At 38.9% G+C, this 23,939-nt stretch overlaps 1 protein-coding gene and 1 non-coding gene across 2 annotated transcripts; one reads left to right on the top strand and one right to left on the bottom strand.

Annotated features, from left to right (window-relative positions):
- Positions 1–126: 126 nt before the first annotated feature.
- Positions 127–200, bottom strand: TRNAI-AAU. Its single transcript has one exon. It is a non-coding gene; the product is annotated as a tRNA-Ile (tRNA).
- A 1,505-nt stretch (positions 201–1,705) lies between these two features.
- Positions 1,706–22,963, top strand: MOK (MOK protein kinase). The gene is made up of 5 exons (XM_027893607.1): positions 1,706–1,810; positions 6,142–6,252; positions 14,719–14,772; positions 16,924–17,013; positions 22,188–22,963. The coding sequence occupies exons 2-5, from the start codon at positions 6,233–6,235 to the stop codon at positions 22,297–22,299; spliced, it is 276 nt and encodes a 91-aa protein (XP_027749408.1). The 5' UTR covers positions 1,706–1,810; positions 6,142–6,232; the 3' UTR covers positions 22,300–22,963.
- The last annotated feature ends 976 nt before the right edge of the window (positions 22,964–23,939 follow it).

Below are 23,939 nucleotides of genomic sequence, written 5' to 3'. Positions count from 1 at the left end.
CCGCCCGCAGCCGTGCCCTTGTGTAGAGGTCACACCGCGCGTCTCAGGAGAAACGTATGCGGCGGATGGGAGGGAGTTACTGGTGTAAACTGGAGAGAGAGGGTGGGGGAAAAAAAAAAACCTCCTTGGCCCGTACGGGGATCGAACCCGCGACCTTGGCGTTATTAGCACCACGCTCTAACCAACTGAGCTAACCGGCCACCTGACAGCACGGGCCGCCTCGGCGGCACATAGGGCATGCCCGCCCTAGTGCCCCTATTCTAGCCCGAACAGTGATGGTAACAGCCGGGACGAGGAACTCCCTCGCCCCCAGGAGCCCAGAGCCGGGCCCGCGCAGGCGGGAACACAGGCTGAACTCCTCAGCCAAACCACAAAGTACTCTGTTCTTCCTGTGGCGATGCAGCGCCTGGGAGGTAATAAGCATAACACGCGATCATGGGGCAATTCGCCTCTAAGTCTACAGACTAATACTTCTCCACGTTTCCTAGGATATGATTCCAGTTTCATTTAATTAAAATATCTGAATTATTTTTTTTTTAAGCATTTAATCTTCTGAAGTTTAACGCACTGTTAGGATCTTAGTTTGCACGGACAAACGATCTACCGTTTCCCAGTATTTTGATTTTTACTACGCATGCAGCATTTACAACATAACTTTTCTGCTCAGCTTTGAAATCTGCGATCACACGATATCTGTTTTAGCAAGAGGCAAACACCGAGGGGGTGAGAACAATGGGGGAGGGCGACGACACACCCCTCCAAAATGCAGATTTTTTTTTTTTGTGGAGGCTGGTTCACTACAGCTCGGACCATGGTCTCTCTGCGGACTCCTCTCCAGGCTACTACTCCCATCGCATCCCGGCACATCCCGGCACATCCCCGCATCGCAGTGGCGCGCGGGATCCGCCAGGGATCAGCCCATCACCGGGGATGATCCTGAGCGCCAGGCGCTGCTCCGGCCACTGCAGCCAGGGCCGGCCGCTGGATTTATGGAGTATTAATCCCATGGGCCCAGGGCTGCCCTCCCTAAAACCCTCGCTGTCCCCGGGAATTCGGCCCCGTCGTGATGTCCCGAACGCGGCTCATTCACGCACAACGCAGCAACAGTTCACATACCGAGGCGAGAGGTTTCTGGGGTTTTTTTTTGTTTGGTTTTTTTTTGTGTTTTTTTTATTTATTCTAATTTGTGCGAAGTAGGGGGCTGGGGTGGTAACCCACAAAAGTCTAGTTCACTGATCATCAAAACTTTACACTTTACACTAGTTATACATTTTAACAAACAAAGGCAGCGGCATTCACTGGTTACAAATTACACAGCTTTTCTATTAATGAGCACTCAAACCCTTATTAGCATATTAAATCTCGCTTCTCGTGCTAATCAGTCGGCAGGCGCAGTTCTTTCCATTTGAATCTGGGGTCCGTTTTGAATACGTGGTCAACGGGTTGCGACCTCGCACTGCCGGAATTACCTTTCCCCCAGTTACTGCTCAGTCCTGGTGCCTCTGGTCCACACAACCCGCTCGCTTTGGGAACGTCTCCCCTTTCCCTTAAAACAGACCAAGCCAGGCACAAACGCTCCAGGACGCCCCCACCTGCCGGGCACGGGCGGGGCAAGGGGGACGCACCGCGCGTGCGCGCCGCCGGCGTGCCGTGTGCAGCGGGCCGGGGCGCGGGGCCGGCGCGTGCGCGGTTGCCGGGGCGACGGGAACACAACATGGCGGCCTGAGGGGGAGCGCCGGCGGCGGGGCCGGGGCGGGAGCGGCTGCTCGCCCGGCCGGCCCGGGACCTGCGGGACGGCGCGGGATGCGCAGTAAGGGGGAGAAAGGGAAAACCGCGGGCCCTTCCTGAGGGGTTAGCGGGGGCCTGGCGCCTCTGGGGGAGGGAGTTGGTGGTCACCGAGGGGGCCGCAGCCCCGGGGAGCAGCCGCGCTGAGGGGGCCGTGGGTGTTCCTGTGACCCCTGGGAACGCCGTCCCCACGGCCCGTGGGCAGCACCTGCATCTCCGTTGCCAACGCTGGTCCCTCTGCGTCCCACGACAGGGTGCGAATAGATCTTTGTCCCGCTGCTGTGAAGCATCTCCCTATCTGCTGGTCTCTCTAAGTGCTTTCTTAGGAATTGCTAAGTTTTCCTTGTTCTGCACGCCCTTCCTTCCATCGGTTAGCATCCTTCTTCACATCATCCCGTGTCACACCCTGTGCATCTGGCGTGTCTCTGAGTGCAATAATTACGTGCCATGGCCTTATGGCTGTGACTGAAGCTCAGCTTCATCAGCTTTCTTAATTTCTTTGGCTGCTTCTCCCTTCCCAGGTGCATCAGTGTCATACTTAAACATTATAGCTTTTCTTCCTCGGCATCTTGGCATCTTTGTAACAAAGTGTCTGCTTTAGATTTTTATAATAGCCTGTTTTGACTGTCGTAGTGCTGTCTTTTCTGTCATTTTGTATTGGATTTTTTAATTCCAAATGATGATTAATCTTTCATGCTCTCTAGTTACAGCGGTGTTGTCTTTGAATTCCATCACTTGCCCATAATGTTAGTTTAGACCGTTCCTTTTTTCCTAGGTTTTCCTGTAGCCTCTTGCTCATAAAACTGTCATTTTGTTGAATGATTCATGGCCACTTTTTTGGTGTTAGATGAGTCCACATTGCTACGACTTGTTCTTCCTAACCTTTATTTCCCTTTCCATTAACGATTCCAAGCCTGAGCATCTGTGTGTGCTGAAACAGAAGGAAGGGGAGGGAGAGGTTAGATAATATCTGTTACAGATGGCATGAAAGAACTGCTAACCGGTGATTAGGTCTCCTTTATTCAATGTTCTGTGCAACTGTAATTAAAACACTTCCTTTGTTTTCATCCTAGAAGCCTTCAGTCTTAAAATTTTTAACCTTTCTGCCCATCTTCATCTCTGAGTACCATAAATTCAGGTAATCTAACTGGTAATAAGTTTTGGTTTGTAGCTGTACTAAGTTTCGTAGCTTACAATTGCTGGGCTGTGACCTGGCTGTTCTTGTTCAGGGTGTGTTCAGGGTTTCTACTAAATTAAAATACAAGTCTGTTGTTTTGGTGGGGTTTTGTTGCTGTCTGGTCGCTCTCAAATGATCAGGATGGTGCTAAAGTGGTTTTTTAGGAATATCCAGAAACCTTGGCTTGTGGATGCAAAATCAAACTTTGTAATAAATTGTTAGTCTAAATTTATTTCATCTTATTCTATATAAACTCCTATGCTGTTATTCTTAAAATACTAACTTTCTTTCAGCTGCTGATTGTTCAGAGTTTATGTGTTCATTTTATGCTTCAAAGAGACATTTCAAATAACACAATTTTCATTCCTGATTCTGCATTTTTTTTCAATTAATTGAAAGTATTCAGGTCTTTGCTGTGATTCTTTTTGCTTAAGGTGAAGGCTCGGTTGTTCGTTATGTGTGGGGTGTTTATTTTGTTCACAGAGCACTCTTGTAAAAATGTTTATAACAAGCTTTATATGCTTACATGAAAAACACCTTAAGTGCTGTAAAAATGTTTTAAACGTGTGTAAAGGATTAGCTCTTCTTGCACTATTAGAACTCTTCAATTAAAAATTAAAAGAGATCAAACTGTTTTGAGCCCTCCCCTGTCATCTGGACTTCTCTCATTGGATTAAAATACATGTATAGAAGAAAATAGAAAGAAAACAAAATTATATAAACATATACTTTGTGACTTCTTTATATATCTGAAGATATTTTCAAGAAATTTGTACCATAATGCTTTTCCTACCTAAGTACTTTGCTTCATTAACACTATGGCTGGTATGTCATAGATATTAAGATCTTATTTTCAGATCATGTGATTTTTTTTTTTAATGCTAGAGAATCAATTACTTGCATTTGAGAAAAGAAAAATATGGGATTGCCATTTATTAGAATAAAAGAGTAGGTCAACAAATAAGTTGCTTTGTGTCTACCTTGGGTACTTTTTGTCACAGGGGTGGCTCTGACATTATATGATCAAGTGTAGTCATATTTCTAACTGATTGGAGAGTTGCTACCAAAAAAATCCATTGACACTTTCTCTTTGGAATTCTGTAAGAGTGGGGTTTAAATATTCTGAATTTATGATTCCCATCTTATTTTTAGCAATTTAGATAGGAAATTAAAACTTAAGGTGAGGGTGGAAAACATGGTGCAATGTGTGATTTCTGCTGACAAGGTGTGTTATTTTCGCAGTCTAGTTATCAAATAACAACCACAGGAATTAAACAGTCCAGTCTCTATTTTGGAGTCTCTGTTAGAAATTGCCTCCTTTGCCCATAATGATTTTCAAATTCTGTTTCTGCTTTTAAAATAGTTCTGCATGTGCATTGTCAATAAAGAGTGTATTAGAAGGTGTGAGTGATTTTAAACTGCACTGCATTTTCCAATTTTTCAGATTTAGATGGCCTAGTTAGTTAGTTTATGATGCAGCAGGATGGGCAGTGATCAGAAAACCAAAGCAGCAGATGATAAAAGTGAGAAGAGCGACCAGCAATTTCACAGAAGTGCTGCTACTGTATTGGAGAAAGAGGGAATGTTTACAAGGGGAAGGTTTCTACTAAATTAAAATACAAGCATTTGGCTCATAAGAAAACAAAACACTTTTTTGTCGTTTTGTTTAGTTCTTTTTTCTTCAGCGGGAGTAAGTGTGAAAGCTAAGGAGGAGAAAATAGATGAAGACAACACAAAATGATTGTTATTTGGAAGACAGTGTTAGAATGCCCCTGCCTAAGTAACTTTTTCCTCTGAAAAATTTCTTGGCAGGCTTTCTCTACTGTGAGGTTGTGTTTATACTTGTAAATTAAACATATCTGGAAATCTTGGACACAAAGAGCAACTGGCACGAAATGGCCCCCATCTCTACTAGCAAATTCTCTTATCTTCCAAAACAAGGCAGTAGGACAGAAACTGCTTGAGAACTGACCTTAGAAGGAGCCCTCACACCAGGCAAGGAAGGTGCCTCACAGAGGGTTGGTTCTCACAGGACAAGTCCCTGCCAGGGACTGTTGTCACAGTAACTAATACAGGCAGCTCCACTGAATGTACTGCTGTCAACAGAGCTCGAGACTCCCACAGCTATTCTGACACCCATACAGGGCTGAACATGATAAAAGAAGTTTCCTGCTCTGCCTCCCTCGAAATAACTGGGTTTGGATCTTTCTTAAATAATAAAGACCATGTCAAAAGCAACAGTAGCATAAAGCTAACCAGAATTAGGTTTTGCTCAGATGAAATTACTGAAAAAATTATCAAGGATAGAATCTACAGATGCTAAAAATAAAAGGAAATAGGAGGATGAAGTGGGTGAAGGTAACCAGGCACTGGGATTGGTAAGGAACAGTTAATCACAAAGCTGAAGGAGAATAAAGGAGGAAAGAAAAGAAATGTCAATTCTGATAGAAATTAAAAGACTGAAAAATTAATATAAATAAAGCTTTCTTCATAACTCTTCTTCATAACTCTTACGTTACCTGCTTCATCTCTTAGTTCTGCAGAATTAGAATTGACTGAATTTTCACATCCTTGTGTTTGGAGCACTTCATTGTCAAAGGCAAGCATTATTTTAGAGAAAAATTCATATCTAAATTTAATATGAAAATAAAGCTTTAAAGTCAGAAAATGCTTTGCTTTAAAAAAAAAAGCAAAATCAAAACCAAACAACATCCCCCCCAAAAAATCCCCAACAAATAACCCCCGTTTTAGAAGAATGATTCCATGATACAGTTGCTTTCCAAAATAATTTTTTGTTTTCAGTACAGTATAAATAAAGGTTTGGAGATTTTGGTGGGTTTTTGTGTGAGAGAAGGAAAGAATAAATTCAGCTAATGTGCTGCAGCAGAAAAAAGGTAGAAAGGGCTGCCTGCAGCGGAATCATGTCTCTGAGCAAGAAGGTTCATTGTCTAAGAATTACTGTATTTTACTTTCAGGAGAATAGATTTCTGTAGTATGGGCAGCAAAACTTCATTTTCTGTCATTATATTTTCTCTCAAATTACTTATGTATTCACACACACACAAAAAAAGCCCCTTTTAAGTTTTCCATTAGTCAGCATTTAGCAAATCAATGAAGAATTGTTATGCAGTCATAATAACAATTTCAAACATACTGAAACAGTGTATTTTTGTTTTTAGGATACCACTTGGTAAGATAGGAGAGGGAGCATTTTCTGATGCCCTGCAGACACTGAATCTTAGAAATGGAAAGTGCTGTGCATGTAAACACATGAAGCAACATTTTGAAAGGTATGCATAATTAATTATAGAAATTCTCTGGAAATCTTACTTAAATTTGGTGGGAAAATACAAAATTAAGACTAAGTGAAGTTTTTTGAATGCCATGGTTTAAAAAGGTTTGCATGTGGTACAGAAAGGGAACTCTGCTGCTGATTAGGCAGGGCCTTCCTATTTGGCACTGGGGGGTTATTTCCTTGAGTAGTCCAGTTGATGTCATCCACTGTATTAAATGCTGCCTGGCCACTGGGTCGAGGGTAAAACAAGATGAATGAGGACTAAATAGTTGATTTCTGCCTTGCCAAATGCACTGAATGGACTTGTGCTGTTTTTCTTTTAACTGTAAATAATAATCGGAGGAGGAAATGTGTCAGTCCTCTTCCTGGAGGGGAGAATGCTTTTTTCAGTCTTACTTTAAATACTGTTTTAGTGAAGGTATTCATGCTTAGTCCATGTATAGCATTAGTTCTACTTCATATTTGCATTTATATTTAATTACAACCATCAACCATTATATGGTCACAAAATAGGTGCTTTTTATCAGTTAGGAAAATAGAGGAGAGGGCTGTGTGTAGACATAGGTTTGACATTCTCCTTCAAGTATGTAAGTGCCAACCAGTGGCACTTGGGTTATTGACTTTGTATTCTCAGTTAAATATAGTGAGTTCATGGTGAAATCACTGGGAGTGACTCATTTGTACAAAGCTAAATGGGACATTTTGCTCTTAGGTGAGATTTCACAATGTAACTCAGATCTCAAAGATTGTAGGTTAAAAAAAAAAAAGAAGAGGACTCAAATATCTTCAAGTAATGTGGCTTCTGATTCTCTGTTGTGTTGTTAGAGATCTGTTGGTCCATTTATATGTTACCTACAACTGACAGAATTGTCCAATCTATGATCAAAACAGTATTTAAACTATCTCCTTAACTTTATCAAGGGCAGACATGTACAACTTAGTGGTAGGACTCAACAAACAGACTCTTTCATGTAGCTGTCTAAAACATCTTTTAGGCCTTTAGCCCTTTGATAAATTGACAGATTCTTTTGATGAAGTGAACTCTTTTAGCAAACATAACAGTGTTCTAAGCTGAACCTGCCCATAAAAGATATTTCTCCTCACTTCAAAGTGGAAAATTTTGTTTGGTGTTTCTCTTTAAGTCTGACTGTACAAAAGCAAATGTGTCCTGCTCTGTTCCATTCAACTGTGCAAAGCTCTTTATTTCCTGCTTCCCCCACAGAGCTTCTGTAGCATATTTTTTTGTTTGTTTATTAAAGTCCAGGAGGGCAAAAAATAATTACACAGTAGTTGAATAGTGTCTATTTTTCATGTAAGAGGTTAATTTTAAATGTTAAATTTGGCAAGGCATCATGCTGAGCAATGTTTGGAATGTATGCTGCACCAGCACAGAGGAAATAGTATCATACATACTATTATGCAACACAAAATTCCTGCCAGGTAGCTCCTTGGCATGGTAACTGGTGTTGGAGCACAATAAGTTACTACTTCTCTTGTTTGGGTAAGTCCAGCTACTCCAGACTGCAAGAAGGATTAAAACCATTTACTAATTACTGATTTTCTCAGTAAACATCAGGGAAACCACGTGTCTGGTCCTGCATTTGACAGTTCAGTGACAGACTAGAGTGGAGTAGGTTCTGACAGTCTCATGGCAGGGAACCAAGACAACTATAATCCAGTCCCTGACTCCAAGTCAGTCTTCTCAATTCAACTTCAGTATGAAACAAGGGAATAATCTGAGAGAAATACAAGCACTAAGGAAGCTGAGTCCACATCCTTCTGTCTCCATGCTTACATGAAGTTGTTTTGTAAATATGATGCATTCATTTCTTTCTTCCTTATTCCTTTATTTGAACAATATCCAGTAACTTTTGGGTCCAGAGACAACCTGTAGATGCTTAACCAGCTTTTCATTTCAACAGAAAATAAACCCCAAAACTTTTCTCAAATTCTGAAGTCTACATCCCTTCCTTTGTTAAGAAAGTCTGGTGTAGCTCTCGCTTTCTCTGTCTCTTTTGCAGCAGACCAAAAATATTTCAACATCAGTATTAAAATTACAGACTAAGTACATGTTAAGCATAGTTAAATTTCACCTCATAATATGTACTACTTGCTGATGATTTCAACCCATGTTCCATATCCAGTTTCGTGCTTTCACTGGACATCATGGCTACTGGCACAGTATGTTGGTTAGGCACACTCAGAGTTTATCTGCTGGATTAGGCTCTGGTAGGTGAAGGATCTTGGTTTGACTGGTCAGGTTGAACTAGGGATCAAGGCAAACTATTTGGCAGTGTCATTTCACAGGCAACTTTACAGACACCCCTTTGCAAGTAGTAAAAGTTTAAATCTCAGAATGAGGCAACAGCTGAGCTGTGCATTTGGAAAGAGATCAGTCAGTGATGAAGTTGGGTTACTTATCCTCATTAGGCACTTCAGTGTCTTCTGGGGACACGTTCTGTCTCACAGAGTGGTCACGTCTTATGACAGCATTTGCTCTCCATCGCTGTGCAACAGCAGACGTAGCCTTCATTATTCAAATACTTGACACAAAACTTGTCAACTGCTCTAAAATATGTTATATTGCCCTTCAGGCTCTCTAATTCCTCTGCTCAAGGCTCGGGTGCTACACTGTTAATGACAGGCCTGTTTCCTGTAAACACATGGGAAGCCGGTAATGGTGTCAGCAGCTTGGCTTTCTGGAACTCTCAGCCTCAGCTGCCGTGTTGTTACCCAAGTGTGACCCAGCTGGCCAGCCAGCTCACAGAGCTCCTGCTGTCTGTCTGAGCTGAACTGCAGACTGTACCCCCACCTTTTACTGCCTGGGTTAACACAGCATTGCAGGGCAGATGTGCTGTAATGCAATTATCTTACAGGGAAAACTGAAGACCTAAAGCTGTCTGCCTCTGCAGGGCAGTGAAATGGAAAATAAAGTGTCAGATATATCATGATTATATTTAAAATTGGTGTTGTCAGCAAAACGGTGACTCCAGTCAGACACTCATTTCCATGCAATAGAACACTACTGGTGATCTAACTAGAAAGTATCTTCACATATTGGCTGTAATGACTTTCCTGCCTTTTATTGTAAGACTGTATCAGTTAATTTACTGGAAATTTCTTGTTCCTGAACAGGTTCATATGCCCAAAAGACATCTTTATTGAGTAAATCAGTTAACTTCTGCAGTGGACACTTTGGATAGTATAAACTAAAACTATGATACCTCAGACTTAAGTTTAAAAACTTCTATGAGACAGTATCAATTAAAAATGAAAATGTCCATTTTAATATTGGTTAAACTAAGTATTTTTTTCCTATGCTGTGAATAAATCAACATGTAAGTTTTATTCCTAGGTTAAAGTCTCCTTATTTGTTTCTGCAGTGATAGAAACGCTGGCTCTGTGAATTTATGGGCATGGGTATTTATGAGCTGATAGAAGGTATGTACCATATGCTTAAGAAGCACAAAGTGGAATTAATTATGTTTCACTTGGTTGTTCGCTGTTACAGATTATAAAACTCAGAAGGAAATTTTGTGCTGTACTGCTTCTCCCTTTAGCTCTTGCCAGTAGAATATACCCACTTCTTTAAGGCATGAATGCAGGTTTCTCGTCAGGTCCACGGCCATCTATTCTACAGTCAAACAACCTTGACTGCAAAAGAGAAAATAATTGCTTTATGTAACAAAAAATTAAACTTCAACATGTTTTTGTGGGTCTCTTCCAACTTGGCATATTCTGTGATTCTGTGATTTGTTAGAGCAGGATGGCAGTGAGGTAATAAGAAAATTATTCCCATTTGTTTTAAAACTATTGAACCAATCAGGTTTTATATCTAGTAAAAATGGCTTTTACCAAGTTTTCTTTATAAAACAACATTGTTCCCTGAAACCACCATTATTTAATAATTCTGGAGCTGTTTGTGGAAGCAGATCAGAGACCACAAAGCTTAAGGAAGAGTTCCTACAGAAAAGTTCGGAACAAAATCTGATTTAAAACCAAATCTTGCATAAACACTAATAGAGATAGATAAAGCAAATGAAGGGGCATGTACTTACAATTCATTATCAAAAGAGGATTTTTTAAAATGAATAATCAAGAATTTGTAATGTCTTAACAATTGAGAGATTATTTTAAATAACTGAGCATGCAACTGTCATTCAGTGCAATAGAATAAAGACTCGCTCCTGAACATGACATTGGTTACACTGAGCATTCAGATCTCTAACAAAAGGAGTAACTCTCTGACCTACATAAGAATGTGAGATTAGAATACAGTTGTTTGTTGATGACCAAAGGAGACATTAGTGTTTGCTGGGTTTAATTAGACATTTTGTTTTTACAGGATAGATTTGTTAAGCTGAGAGGTCAGAGTAATTGCATACGTACTAAAAACAATCTTGCATCTTCTCCTTCCAGGAAAGATGCTGTACTTCATTTATGAAAAATCAGAATGTTTAAGTTTGTTCTTTAACTGCCTTTTTTTTTTTTTTACAACAGAGTACTTGCATTCATTTGGTTACATTTCTTATTGTTTCTCTCCTTTTCATGTGAAAGCCTGCTATATCAAACATTGTATTCAGATGGAAATTAGAATCATAGATTCAGTATGTTGTTATTTTTTTTTTTATTTTAAAATACAGTTTTTATCAAAGTCAAGTTTTCCATAAGAAGATTATTTTCCTTCCATTTAGTTTTAATAACCTCCATTTCTATGGCACGGTGAATCAGTTAAAAATGAAATGTATGCAAAATAGTAATCTGAAATGCTGCAGTTAGGGGTTATCTGAACATTAATCTGGGTCTACCTGAATTTCTTTATGATCTGGTTTTGTGTCTGGACTGTGTTTCCCCTGATACAGTGTCTTTTTTTTATGTTGTAGGAGGTGGTGACACATGGGGGGGAGCTTGTTAAATCACAGAATAAAACAGGAAAATGAACAACAAATTCCTATGGAGATTATAATAAATACCCAAAAAAGTATTTTGATATTCTGAAGTATGCAAGCATTTAATCTCTCTGAGGCATAGTGCATTTTTAAGACATTAATTTTGGAGCTTAAAAGTAAATTTCCACAATTTTCCCACAATTTCCTATGGGGCAGAAATAGTTTTTTGTTTTCTCCCCAAACAACTCTAGTTGTGGCTTGTTGCAAAGTCAAGAAATGTAACAACAATAAATACAGCGAAGGGTCCAGGTACGTTATTAATCTGGAAAAATAATCTTATTTCTGAGCCAGAAATCTTATGTCTCAGCCTCACTGAGCATCTCTACAGAACAAAGACAAGTTGGAGCTCCTTTGGAATTTTCAGCAGTGTGATTTGAAAGAGTGCATCACTAATTTGTAGAACAATTAAATTGTTCATTAGCAATGCTCTGTCACAAAACCATTTGCAGAGGGTACAAAAGTAGTTACATTTCAGAGGATTTGTAGTCTTTTATAAATTTCTACAGTGTATAATAATGCGAGTGCCTGTCATTTCCTGCCTGCTCTGTCTTGCAAAATCCAGTTTAATGTAGGTGCAGAGCAATTAAAAAAATCTTTACATTAGAAAGATTTAGAGGCAAGCATGGTTTGTACAATATTTTGTAATAAAGAAAAACTTGAAGCAGGGGTTGACTGAAAAGTAATTTTTAATTTAACAAGGTGTATGGAGACATTTGAGTAATTAGGAGAACAGGTCACTGTAATGCTACTCGTGGAAAGTTGATACTTCTGAATTTTCCTTAATAAACCAAGAGATCCATGTTACTTCAGTGAAGACAAGGCTATTTGTCTTTACACAAAGTCGTAATTCTCTTGCTGTTAATTTATAGTGGAATCACAAGTCATTTTATAACTGAAAAACAGTCTTGTCCTTTGTTTAATCAAGAGCAGTTTGGTCATTTAAAGCAATGTAAAAAGTTTGTCTCAGAGAGAGGTGTGGGGGATGCCTCAAGTGAAATGATAGAAGCCACAGGTGCCACTGCCTTAGGATTCACTTCACCATTCCTGCCAAATAAGGTTTCTCTAATGATAAACCTGGAAGCAGAGGAGCATCTGCTCCAGATTTTACTACTGACCCCTAATGAAAAAGCAATTGAGCATGACTTCTTTTTGTGAAGGCCTGATTTCTTAAATACTAATAATAATCCCAGTTGATTTGAGTAGCAGCATTTTATAAAATCTTTTCTATTATAAATGATAAAAATCCTGACATTGAAAGCACCATTTATCTCCACAGGGGCACTACCACTACAATTCCCAGTGTAAATGGTACTGTGTTCCAAGTGCTTTGTGATCTAATCCTGCCCAGTGGATTATGTGGCTGCCTGGAGGAGCCCTGTAATCAGTTGGGAACACAAGTCCCGCTGGCTGCTAGGACTGGTGGCCTCAATGAGTTACTGTCCTGATAATCTCCCTCCTCCTCCCCGGCCAATTACTCATACTACTGTCATCAGGCAGATCAGTACCTGCTTTGTTTTTCAAAAATGTGATCATTTCTGCCTCCCTTGATGGCATTGCAGCGTTACATAAAGGCATTACAGCAAGATTAAAAGGCCTTTGGAGCCTATAAAAGAAAAAAAGCTGAGCAGTTACTGAATGGCTCTGAAAAATAGATAAATTTTATAACTGTAATTATTGCCTAACAGCAACAGCAAACTAAACTACACGGGTTAACCTTTATTTGCAATTCAAATGTGAATCACAGTCATTTAAGCACTGCGGTAACTTGAGGTGATTGATATAAATCTTGAACCTTAAGGACAATTACTTTGTGTAGAGAGGAAATTAGATGTTCAGAAGTGAAATATTGCAGTTCTGGTGGAACTTGGGGGGACAGATACTGCAATAAATACATGCAGCAAAAACTAAGGCAGCTTACAGACTCCTGAATTGACAGTTGTTAGTTGAGCTATTCTGGTGCACACTGAAATCTAAATTATGTCTGAACTTGAGTGGAAAATGGATTACAAAGCTAGCTATAAATGACAGAAATAGTATAATCGAGAAAGGTGATATCAGTGCCTCTGTGGAAGCCGAAGAGTAGGGTACTTGTATTCTGTTCTTTACTAAAAAGGACTTTACAACTTGAAATTTTATTCTAGGAGGGAGAAAGCCATTGCCTGAAAAAAAGTTAAGAACAACATTTACTAGTTATGTAAATCTTGAGTGCACATATAGGTAAGAGACCTGGTTCAGCAATAACTTTACAGCACATTCAGTTTTACAGAATTCTTCTCTGTGGTGTGTTTATATTAGTAGAGAAATAGGATATTTCAGAGAGATGTGAAATAAGAAAAAACAATAAAGGTAATTAATTTCATTTGAGGATATTTAACACTGAGAGGGTAATGCTTCTACATGAATAAAGGTGCCGTTTAAAAAAAATATATATACACAGTTATCTCTAATACTGTATTCCTGATCTAGGGGAATGAACCAGCAAGCTTGTTACTGGCTAAAACCTGAAATAACTAAAGTGTGTTACAGCCTGCATGTGTTCCCTCCAATCTAAAAACCTGTTCTTTATCCTCTAATAAAATATATTTTCCTTTCTGTGTTAACCTAGACCCAAGTAGTAGGGCTCAGTTCTGCAGCTCTTTCTTTCTACTTTCAATTCCTACAGTTAGTGGAAGTTTTACAAAAGCGAGGAGATATTGGCTTTCAGATTTTTTCATTGGAATAATTTCTCCTGACAGTTTCAGAAGGTTATTCTGCTAATGTTTGAAAAGCAAGGCTTTTAAAATTCAGTTTATAAAACTTTATTTTCAGGAGGTACATTTTTCTTTTAAGTCACAGAAGTGTACAGGAGAAGCCAAAGCCACCTATTATATCACTGCTAAACAGAAGAACTCTAATAACTTAATCCAGATGTCCTATTTAGCAGCCTTCCCTTTAGTAATAGTCCATATGCTCTTCAATTAATTCTTAGGTCTTTCTTTTAATGATGTACAGAATGGTATATGCACATACTATGGGACAGAGATTGCCTTCAAGCCTGGAGCTACTTGCTATTTAAATGCAGTTTTACTGCTATGATACCCCTGGTATTTTGGAAAGATTCTTCTTAAAGTAATCTGTCACTTCTTTTGTGATGACATTTAAGGAAAATATTTGATTGAATATCTCACTGTTTGTAGTTTGTTGAAATTCATTACTGATTTTTGCAGCAGAATACCTTGAAGTTGGGAGATTTTGGATCTTGTAGGAGTGTCTGTTCTCAGCAGGCACACAAGGGATGTGCTTCCCCACGCTGGTACCAAGCACCTGAATGTTTGCTTGCAAATGGCCACTGTAGTTACAAAATGGGTATGTGGAGTGCTGGCTGTGAAATCACAAGGCACAGTGTTCGATGGAGGGCTTCTCTTATTGTTATTCAAGATAACCAAAAGTAAATAACTCAAATTAAGAGCACGTGGTAATATGATCTTCGTTTCCATGGATTTGTGGAAGCTTCTTCTGTGCTTAATCTGCAGGGTTCACGAGGCAGTAATCCAGTCTGGCCTGGCACTCTCTTCACCCTGTGGCAGGTTAGTAATAAAGCAGTTGCATATTCCAGAGAACATAGTACAACCAACATTATAACCATTTTATTTCAAAAGACATTTTTGAACATTTTTCCCCCCCAATGACTTCATATTTAGTACAATTTTATTTTTTCTGCTTTTCTCTGTGTACAGTATGGCTCATTTCCTCTCATGAGCATCACTAACTATCCTCAGTTTGGTTAATACACTTGGTGATAAAATATTTCCCTCTTTTTCGACCTGCTAATAGTTTTTCCAAAACCAGAGGAGATTAGAGAATACAATCCCTCTGATTTATGACTTTGATTTATAGTATAGTGTGTTTAAGACCTCATGTATTGGGATATTTTGAAACCGGATTCTGATGAAGAAAGAGTTCAGGAAAATGCAGATTAAAGTCCTTTAAGCTTTTTGCTGATGATGAAACTATAACTCAGAAAATGTGTCACTGGCCTTCAAGAAAAGAGGAGAAATCACCACCATGAGTATTCCTCCAATATCTTTGTGCCCTAGCAACAGCAGCAGTTCTTCGTTATTCTCCTCCCACACTGCTGTCTCTGATATGCAACCAGGAGTGATAACATTTGCTTTGCTTCTTTCCTCCTCCTCCACATGGCAAGTGCAGCTGCTGCCATCACCATCACATTAAATGACAACCATTATGCTTTGCCTGCTAACTTGTAGAAACAGTTCTGCTTCGGCCAGAAAACTGTTAATAGAAAAATCCCAAATGTGGTGAAACTCTTGCAAAGTGAATTGGGACAAAAAGTTTTAAAAATGCCACGTTGTTTCATTTCAGTTTGAATCAGGTGGGCTTTGAAGTTTGGCAAGAAAATTACACACTGCAAACTCTTTAGGTTTTCTTGGGGCAAAAAGAAAAACCCTTAAAGATATTTCCTTGTAATTTTAGCTTAATGTAAAAAAATTCACTCTTTGCAACCAGTGCACGTTTTCAGAGACCTCATAGGTGTGCTCAGAGAGAAATGAGGGATGTTTATTGGAAATTGCCAAATTAAAAGAGAGAATCTTGCCAAGCTAAAGGATGTTATGGACAAGATTGTTTCTTTTTCAGTGCATCTTGCAGTTGTTGCTGTTCAGTGTCTGCATAAGCCTTTATGCTTTACACGGCATTGTATAAGAACTTTTAGTCTTTTACTCAGCCATGCTGATCTTTCAAATCTTGGTTTCCTTCTTTCTGTTCCTTATAAATCATGACTCCTGGACTGCACTTTTTCATGGCTTGCACAGTTGTTCTTCACTGGGTTACAGTTTTACAATCAAAGACAGCAGCACATTTTTTTCTTCACACAGAAGCTACTCCCAGCTGCCTGTCTTGATACAGCTGCACCATGTGAATCAGATCTTTTCTCTCCTTCCTCAGCTCAAAGCTTTTTGAAGACATTCCGAGTAGTGTGCAGCCAGCTGTTTGATTGAATTTGCAAACAGTTAAAAAGAAGGCTCACTGTTTTGCTTTCAGGAGTCATGTGGTGCTGCTGAAGTGTTTCTTAAATTATAAACCCAAGGAAAAAAGTAACATGTACAGGAAACAAATAGTAGCAGACCTGACTAAAGTCAGATTGCTCTGTTATGATAACAGTGTTTTCAAGGACTTTATGCAAGTTTTATATTAACTGAGGATCAAGCTCAGGAATGCAGTTCAAATTACCATCTTTCCAGTACTGCTGCTTGCAAAGAACCTGTTTGTTAGGAATAGAGTGTGATAAATACGTATTTCTATGTGCATACACAGCAAGAGGGACTGCTCAACTCCTGCTGTCTTAAAATGAGGAAAACCCATTGTCTTCTGGGATCTGCCACTTTACTAGAAGCAAACACAATCTCAGTTCCATTGTCCTTCACCAAGAGGGATGTTCTCTTTACATATTTTACCCCAAACCAGTGAGGAGAGTTTACAGCTTCAGGTTTCTGTTTAAAAACCCGAACTGCTCTTTCCATCCAAACCTGCAGTTGTGTTGCTCTGCTGCTCACATTATCCTTCAGTTGTTGGTAGGTATTAAATTGTCCACAAGTGAATAATTCTTAACATGTTATCTTCTTTATAAGCATTTTTTTTTTAATCAAAGTGGCAGCTATGCAACTAAAGTAGTTTATCTGCGTCTTCTCTAGTGCTAATACCAATCTCTTACCTTGCAGTTTTCTTGGATCTAATGAGCTGGACCAAATTTCAAAAATCCATGACATTATAGGCACTCCTGCTAAAACAACCCTCAAGAAGTTCAAGCAGTAAGTATGCACTCCCACAGTTATTAATCCCACTGTTTAAATATCCACAACAGAACTGTACAGCTCTGTGCAAATTCTGCTCCAGGAGCCATCACAAACACCTCCTTCCCTTCTGACCCAAGAGCAGCATCTTCTATCCCCACCCAGAGACAGTCAGAGCAGAGGATATCTGGGCCTATGTCAATCTGATTTGGCCTTTTATTTCCATAGTATCTTTAAGGCCAATGATGTAACATTTTAGGAAAGAAAATATCTTTTTCCCAAGTACTACTTACTTGTCCCTAATTAATGATTACCTAAATCTGATTAATTCTTTTCAGTAAATTGTAATCCTGACTATGCATGAATAATTTTTTTCTCAACTTGCTTAACACAGGTCAAGAAGTTTTAGTTTTGATTTAAAAAATGGAGAAGGAAAACCTCCTCTTGTGCACAAATTGACTGCCAAAGGTTTCTCTCTCCTGTATGCAATGATAAAATATGACCCCGATTAGAGAACTGCTGCCCATCCAGCATTACAGCACCCTTATTTTCAGGAACTCTGGCAAGTGACTTCAAATCTCTTCAGTCTTGAAGACTAAAATCAAAAAGTTGGGTGAGTGCTGTCCTTACTTCAGCTGGACTGAAATGAAATTTGCTTCCAGGGCGAGTTCTTGGCTTGGAATACAATTAATGTAACTCAAGTCAACATAATTCTTTGCCTTTAGTCCAAACCTCACCTAAAGCACAACTGATGTTTTTTTCTACTTCTCTTTTTCCCCCAGACTTTTTAGGGCACCTGATACACAAGCTTTGATCATGCACAAAAAATTAAGATTAGTAAGAAATACATAAGGTCAAGTACCTCAGTCTTTGTGCCAAATTCCAAAAGCAAGTCCAAGACAGGTAGTATTTAAGTGGAAGAATTGTCAGCCCATTTAGAGAAAGTAATTTGTAGCACTGAGCTTGTTAGCTAGAAACAAATGTTTTACTTAAGCTGATTACTTGGATTTATTCCGTCTGCCTAAACACAGATCTTTATTTGGTCTGATGCCTTTCCCCCTCCCCCCAAATCCCTGACATACACGAGTTAGAATTTAGAAGCTTTGATACCCCCTAATCCCTTCAGTAGACTTTTGTCAGAGTTACTGGTACTTAAAGGGTCAGCTCCGCCTTTATTTTTAAATATCACCATCCTGGTTTTGCTGTCTGCCTTTGGCTTAAAGAGTTTTCAGATGAAGTTGTGGCAGAGACAGAAAGTTTGCTTTTGCCTTCTCAGGGCTTCAGTCTACATTTTGGAGCAAATAAAAATATATCATTTTTTAACTTAATTATCCTGTTTTTTGATGATATCTGGGAAAATCCTAAGCTTGTTTTTGACACAAAGTAAAAAATTAAGATCTGACTAAAAATTCCAGCAAACTAAAACTTTGTTTATATATCAGCTATGTGAGAAAACTCAACGTATTCATTCTTAAAGGTTTGCTGTATCGACAAGGTGAGATGAAACTTAGTACTACATCACAAACTTTCAAATACAGGTTTTTCTAGAAAAAACCCTTGCTATAGTAGCAAAGAAAAACTATAAATTATTTTCTGCTGTGCATTCAACCTTGAAAGCATGAACTCTCCTTCCATAGGAGGAGCCACTTTTTCCATCAGTTTAGTTGTGGAGTTCATCAACGTAGGCTTTGTAAGGAGTTCCTTTAGGAAAGATAGCAAGAAACATCAAGTGAGGCAAGTAATTTTTATAAAAGAATGAGCTGAAATAGTATTTGGCTGAGGTTTGAGGTTTTTTCTCTGATTAGTTGGATTTTCTCTTTTAATTTTACTCCTAAAGATGTTCTTAGAAAAAAATTGAACCTTGTTTATTTATTTTAAAAGCATTCTCTTAGGAAAGACCAAGATAAAAAAACAAAAACAAAACGGATCTCCTCTTGGAGAATTACCAAAATGAAATTCTTCTGGAGTAGCCAAATTGACTTCCTGTTCTATTCCTACACTGCACTCAGTTTTCCGGGCACCTAAGGAAAGCAGTGGAACCCCTGTGTTCCAGTCTGTTAAATTTATTGGATCAAACACTGAGGTGTCGACTCTCACTCGCCCATTGAAGTGTATTTCAAACTTCTGTTGCTTCCTCAACAGTCTGAGAAACAGAAGGCATTTAAGTCTTCCCTGAAACATTTCCACTCGCCTGCTTTAGAAGGAAGAGGAGTGAGGAAAAGCACGGCTGTGCAGTGAAGAGAGACCCAGGCGTGCTTCTGCTGTTAAAGATCTAACAAGAACAGCAGTGCCTGCTTTTGTGTTGCTCTGACAATTTGTAGGAAACCCCCACAAGGTTTGAGGGCTGCTCTCCTATCATTTTGGTATTCTGTTCCTGAAGTGGGTCAATATTTAATTAAAGCATTGTTCTGGCAGAGCACAGGGAGCATTCTGCATTTAACTTCCTAAGTATTTGTTCCTTTTAGAACCTGGTGGAGGAGGAGGTTGGTTAAAAATAACATGAAAGGATTCTTTGAGCTCAAGTATTAGGAATGGAATGTTATCTACAGAGCGTAAGTTTTCACATTACATTACCAATGTCAGCAAACTGCTGTATTTTTTTTAGATTCAAATTTAATTTCTTTTTTGGTCAGCTCTGGAAATTATTCTCCTTCTGTATTCAGCAACTTCCACCTCGGGTTTTACTGAGAACGTGCAGATTGTGCAATCACATGAGATACTTGCTTCTGATGCAGTTTCTGTAACTGTTGAATATTTTTATGTAACTATAAGCTAGCTAAAAGCTAAACCAACTTTTTATCTGATTCGAAAGAAAGCAAAATTTAGTCATAATTTGCTTCAAGCTATTGATCTGAACTTTAATCAAAAGTCTTAACAGGCACTGATATTGCAGCCAGTTGCTTAAAAGCACAGTGAAGGCACGTAGCTCATCATCCTTCAGAAATTTTGCACACAGATCATCAGTAACACTTTAATAGCATGTTAGTTTCCTATTGCTATAAAAGGTAAGAATTAAAAGGCAACATCCTTATCTTACTTGGCAAGAATCGTTATTCCAACTTGATACCATTGATTTTTAAACTGAGATCTAAAAATTTGCATTAATTAATTTGCTATACCTAAGTTTGGTGATGTGTTACAGAGCAGTTTTGTTACTTAGAAAACAAGAGTCTGTGCACCGTGAAAAACACACTGGGGAGCACATCATGTCCAAGCCTTAGGCATCAATTTGAGATTACTGCTCTAAATCCAAACTATTTATTTCTAATCAGTTAAGATGCAGCTGAAACAATGCAGTAAAATACAGGTTAACATAAAGATTTTGTAAAGATATAAGTCATCTAGAATAGAAGTTATGCCCATTATGCTGTCATTGCACTCCTGAGACTCTGTAGGGCTGTGCATTTGTGGGGGGGGAAAATTCTTCTTACTCAGTTTGAGGTCTTGCAGTAGGTGGGGGTTTTGTTGTGGTTTGTTGGTTGGTTGTTTTTTTAAGAAGAAGCCTCTCAACACTTTTAAGGTTCTGTTGTGACTGGATTAATCCTATTCCTTGTTCTACCTTTCAGATTCTGGACAACTTTGAGTATGCCCAAATTCTACATTGTAGCTTTTCAGTGTGGGGAAGCTCATGAGACTCAAGTTCTTTATGAGTCCTTTTGACATCTACTGCTTAAAAGCACTTGTCTATCTTATGTTTGTCTTCATGTTTTGAAGAAGGTATTATTTTCACATACTGTACTGAGGATCAACGTGACATTTACTAGCAGATTCTTTAAAATGTGAAAATATTCACAGGGTAAATGTGGTGCATACTGTGGGAGTCATTTTTTGGTATTTATTCAAATTTGGCTATCCAAGTTGAGTATTGGGCACCTGCATCATGTACCTTTGTTCAATTTATTCTGTTTGTTCACAGCAAACTTTCAGAATCTCAAGAGCAAGAATATCCCACCCTAGCAAGAATTCTTGTAAAATAAGGCTAAAGCACTTAAACGAGGCTTTGCAGGGAAACCTGCAATGCTGCTCCTTGTACCTGTACTGCAGAACAATGGTACAGGTAACTGCTCTTTCTCATTTTCTTAAAACTCGTGTGGATGGGCGCTGCTTTCCTCCAGTTCCAAGCAGAAAATGTGCTCCTGACCAGGGTATCTCCAAGTGCAGTGAGGGTACATAAAACCACAGTGACTGGGTGAGTTTTCTTGCTCTGTTACATGGCCCAATTAATCATCTCTCTACTTTGTCCTGCTTTCATGTTAGCACCTTATACTGACAGAGAACTTCAACAATAAGGCAATCCTGTATTTGTTTTAATAACTACCACAGGTTTATATATATGTGTTAAATATATAAGATACATATATAGATATAAGAAAGGTGTGACACTACACTTAGGAAATGGAATTAAGGACTGCAAGTCCATAGGCAACACAGTGTAACAGCAGCCTCAGACTTCTTACCTTTGGAATTCTGAGCAGACGGTGCCATGAGCTTATCCAGTGTTTTTTCCAGAGAGGAAAATGGTGAGTTGCTTAGTGCCAATATATTTGAAGTTGAGCATAGTGTGCAGAAGTAAAAATGATGGTCTAAAAATAGGTAACTTACTGGATCCAAGGGAACTCGCTCTCCACTGTTGTTAATTCCTTACAAAAAACAGAGGACAAATCTTACTACCCACATCTAACAGATTGTTCCCACTCAGAGCTCTCTTACCTAGTAGAAGGTCAAAGCTCAGATTAGCTGAACTATGTTCCTGATAGAGATGTATTAATTGTGTTGGAAGCTTCCTGTAATCTTTTTCTAGAAGCCTCAAACCACAGATGCTGAAGTTTTAAGTATTTCAACTAAAAAAAAAAAAAAACAAAAAACTCAAATTGTGTTTGCACAGTTTGGTACCTTCCTGATTTCAAGAATGTTATTGCCAGTTTCCTTCCATAATTAATATAGGGGGGTGATTATTCATATGCCAGGAAAAATACAAACTCAGAATTCTTGGTAAGTTTTAACCTGAAGAGAAGAGGCTACCACCATAACATCTTGTGTGTTATCACATACCCTGTACCTGGGGCTGTCAGGCTGTTATCGTGAAAATGGCAATTTCACATTCAGCAGATCATTTTTGCTGTGAAAACTGCAAATCTGCAGTAAGTCAAGGACCATGTTGGAATTTTTATTCATTTCTTTTACACTTTCAGGTGGATCTTACACAGTGTGGCACATACAGTGCTTCAAGGATATTTATTTCATAACAAGTTCTTTGCTGTTAAACCTCTGGAGACAATTTACACTTCTCTGGCAGTTGGATGAATAGGCAAACTCGAGTTTTCCCACCTGCTTTATAGCTATAATACATCCAACTTTAAACTGCAAATTGGCAAGTATTATTCCTACCCTCATTCTTTCAGCTAAAATTCCATATTGAGATTATTTGTGTTCAACTCACTTTTAGTTTTTTTTTTTAATGTAGTAGGAAAAAAGTTTATTAAGAGCTGTATCTACAGTAGAACTCTTAAGTTCTTTCCAGGTAAGTTATTAGTATCCTATTTATTCCTATAAGATTTTTTTTCCACATAGTAAAGAGTGTGGCACGGGCAGTTCAAAATTCTAGATGATTGCCCAAATAGTGAAGAAGAGGCTGAAAAAAGAAAACCCACACAACATTCCTTGTGTGCTGCTGAACTAGGATTTGTGGCAGGGACAACATGGATACAAGTAGCTGCTGTTGTTACCCTGATGTTGGATACTGCAGTTCTTTCCATACTGGTTTTGTATTTTTTTCAGCTGAAGGAAAAAAGTCTTTTAAAGTTACTGCATATTTTTTCAACCATTTCATTTTGACTCAGACTGTGTGAAGCACATACATAAAAGAAGTCTACAGAGAGATAACTACACTAGTTTTCAGTGACAAGGTTTATCTGTATTTTAACAGTTAAACCCACTATGTTAATAAAACCAGACTTCTGAACGATAATCCTGCTCAGTTTCAGTATTTTCCCCATCCCTTGTATTTTAGAACACAAATAGATAAGCATTATACAGTACAGCTCCATCTTGAATGAAGTAGGCAACTGATTCCCAGCTTACAAATGTACCTGGCAGTTCCCTACATGGCTGCAGAGCAAGAGTAAGACTTAGTTACAAGGAGCTACTGCAGTTGCTTTTCCCCAAAATTTTTGTTAATTTTGGGGGAAAAAAATCACTTCTCAGGCCAGAAAATGTCTAAATTTTACTTGTAATTAAAAAATTTCTACCAGGCATTATTGTTGGAGAGCAGGAAGGGCAGGAACACGTGCCTCAGATACAGCTCGTGCACCCTTGGGCAAGTTCACAGTCCCAGATGAGCAGCCACTGTTCCACTCTGCCTGCAGGATTCCACAAATCCCAACTGTGATCATTGCTACATTGAGGAAGGGGAAGAGTGTGATGGATACTTCTATTTTCTGGGGCTTGACATAAAGCAGAATCTCTGGGGGGAAAGAGGAGTTAATCTTTGCAAGAACTACTGAAAACAATTTAGCGTTGCGTTGCTGACTGGTTAAAAATGAGGAGCGTTCGGACAAACAGTTAACCTCTGCAAATCCAGGGATCTGTCTGACCCTGTCACACTTACCAGTTTAAGAGCGTTGAATTATAAATGAGATGCCTGATGTAAAACAAAAGAGTCTCAGAATACTCCAGTATGTTGACCCAGTTTCTGACTGCCAAGTCAGAAAGAGTGTACGGCTACTACTGGGATCTTCCACTGCCCAACTCAAACACACATGGTTACCTCATGGAGCTGTGCCTGTGAGACTTGTGTTAGGATGTGTTTAAACTGCATTATGTGCATTATGTGAGATAAGCTGTTAGGCATGAGAACAGAACAATTGTATTTCACTTTCCTAAGTGACATTCAACTGTATTAAATAAGTAGTAATATTCTAGGTGAGATATTTTTGAAAGGAATT

This window comes from Empidonax traillii, unplaced genomic scaffold (assembly GCF_003031625.1).
Source record: "Empidonax traillii isolate 1590-97213 ecotype Southwest subspecies unplaced genomic scaffold, ASM303162v1 scaffold398:size1781980, whole genome shotgun sequence".
In the NCBI taxonomy this organism is placed as follows: domain Eukaryota; kingdom Metazoa; phylum Chordata; class Aves; order Passeriformes; family Tyrannidae; genus Empidonax; species Empidonax traillii.
The sequence above is the reverse complement of the archived record's forward strand: the minus strand, read 5'-3'. Positions and strand labels throughout refer to the sequence as shown.

Bases quoted from the DNA above. Each gene is read 5' to 3' on its own strand.
- MOK (XM_027893607.1), top strand. From the start codon at position 6,233: ATGAAGCAACATTTTGAAAG. The intron at 14,773-16,923 runs GTTAGTAATAAA...CTTACCTTGCAG, and splicing joins CTCTCTTCACCCTGTGGCAG to TTTTCTTGGATCTAATGAGC. The intron at 17,014-22,187 runs GTAAGTATGCAC...TTACACTTTCAG, and splicing joins ACCCTCAAGAAGTTCAAGCA to GTGGATCTTACACAGTGTGG.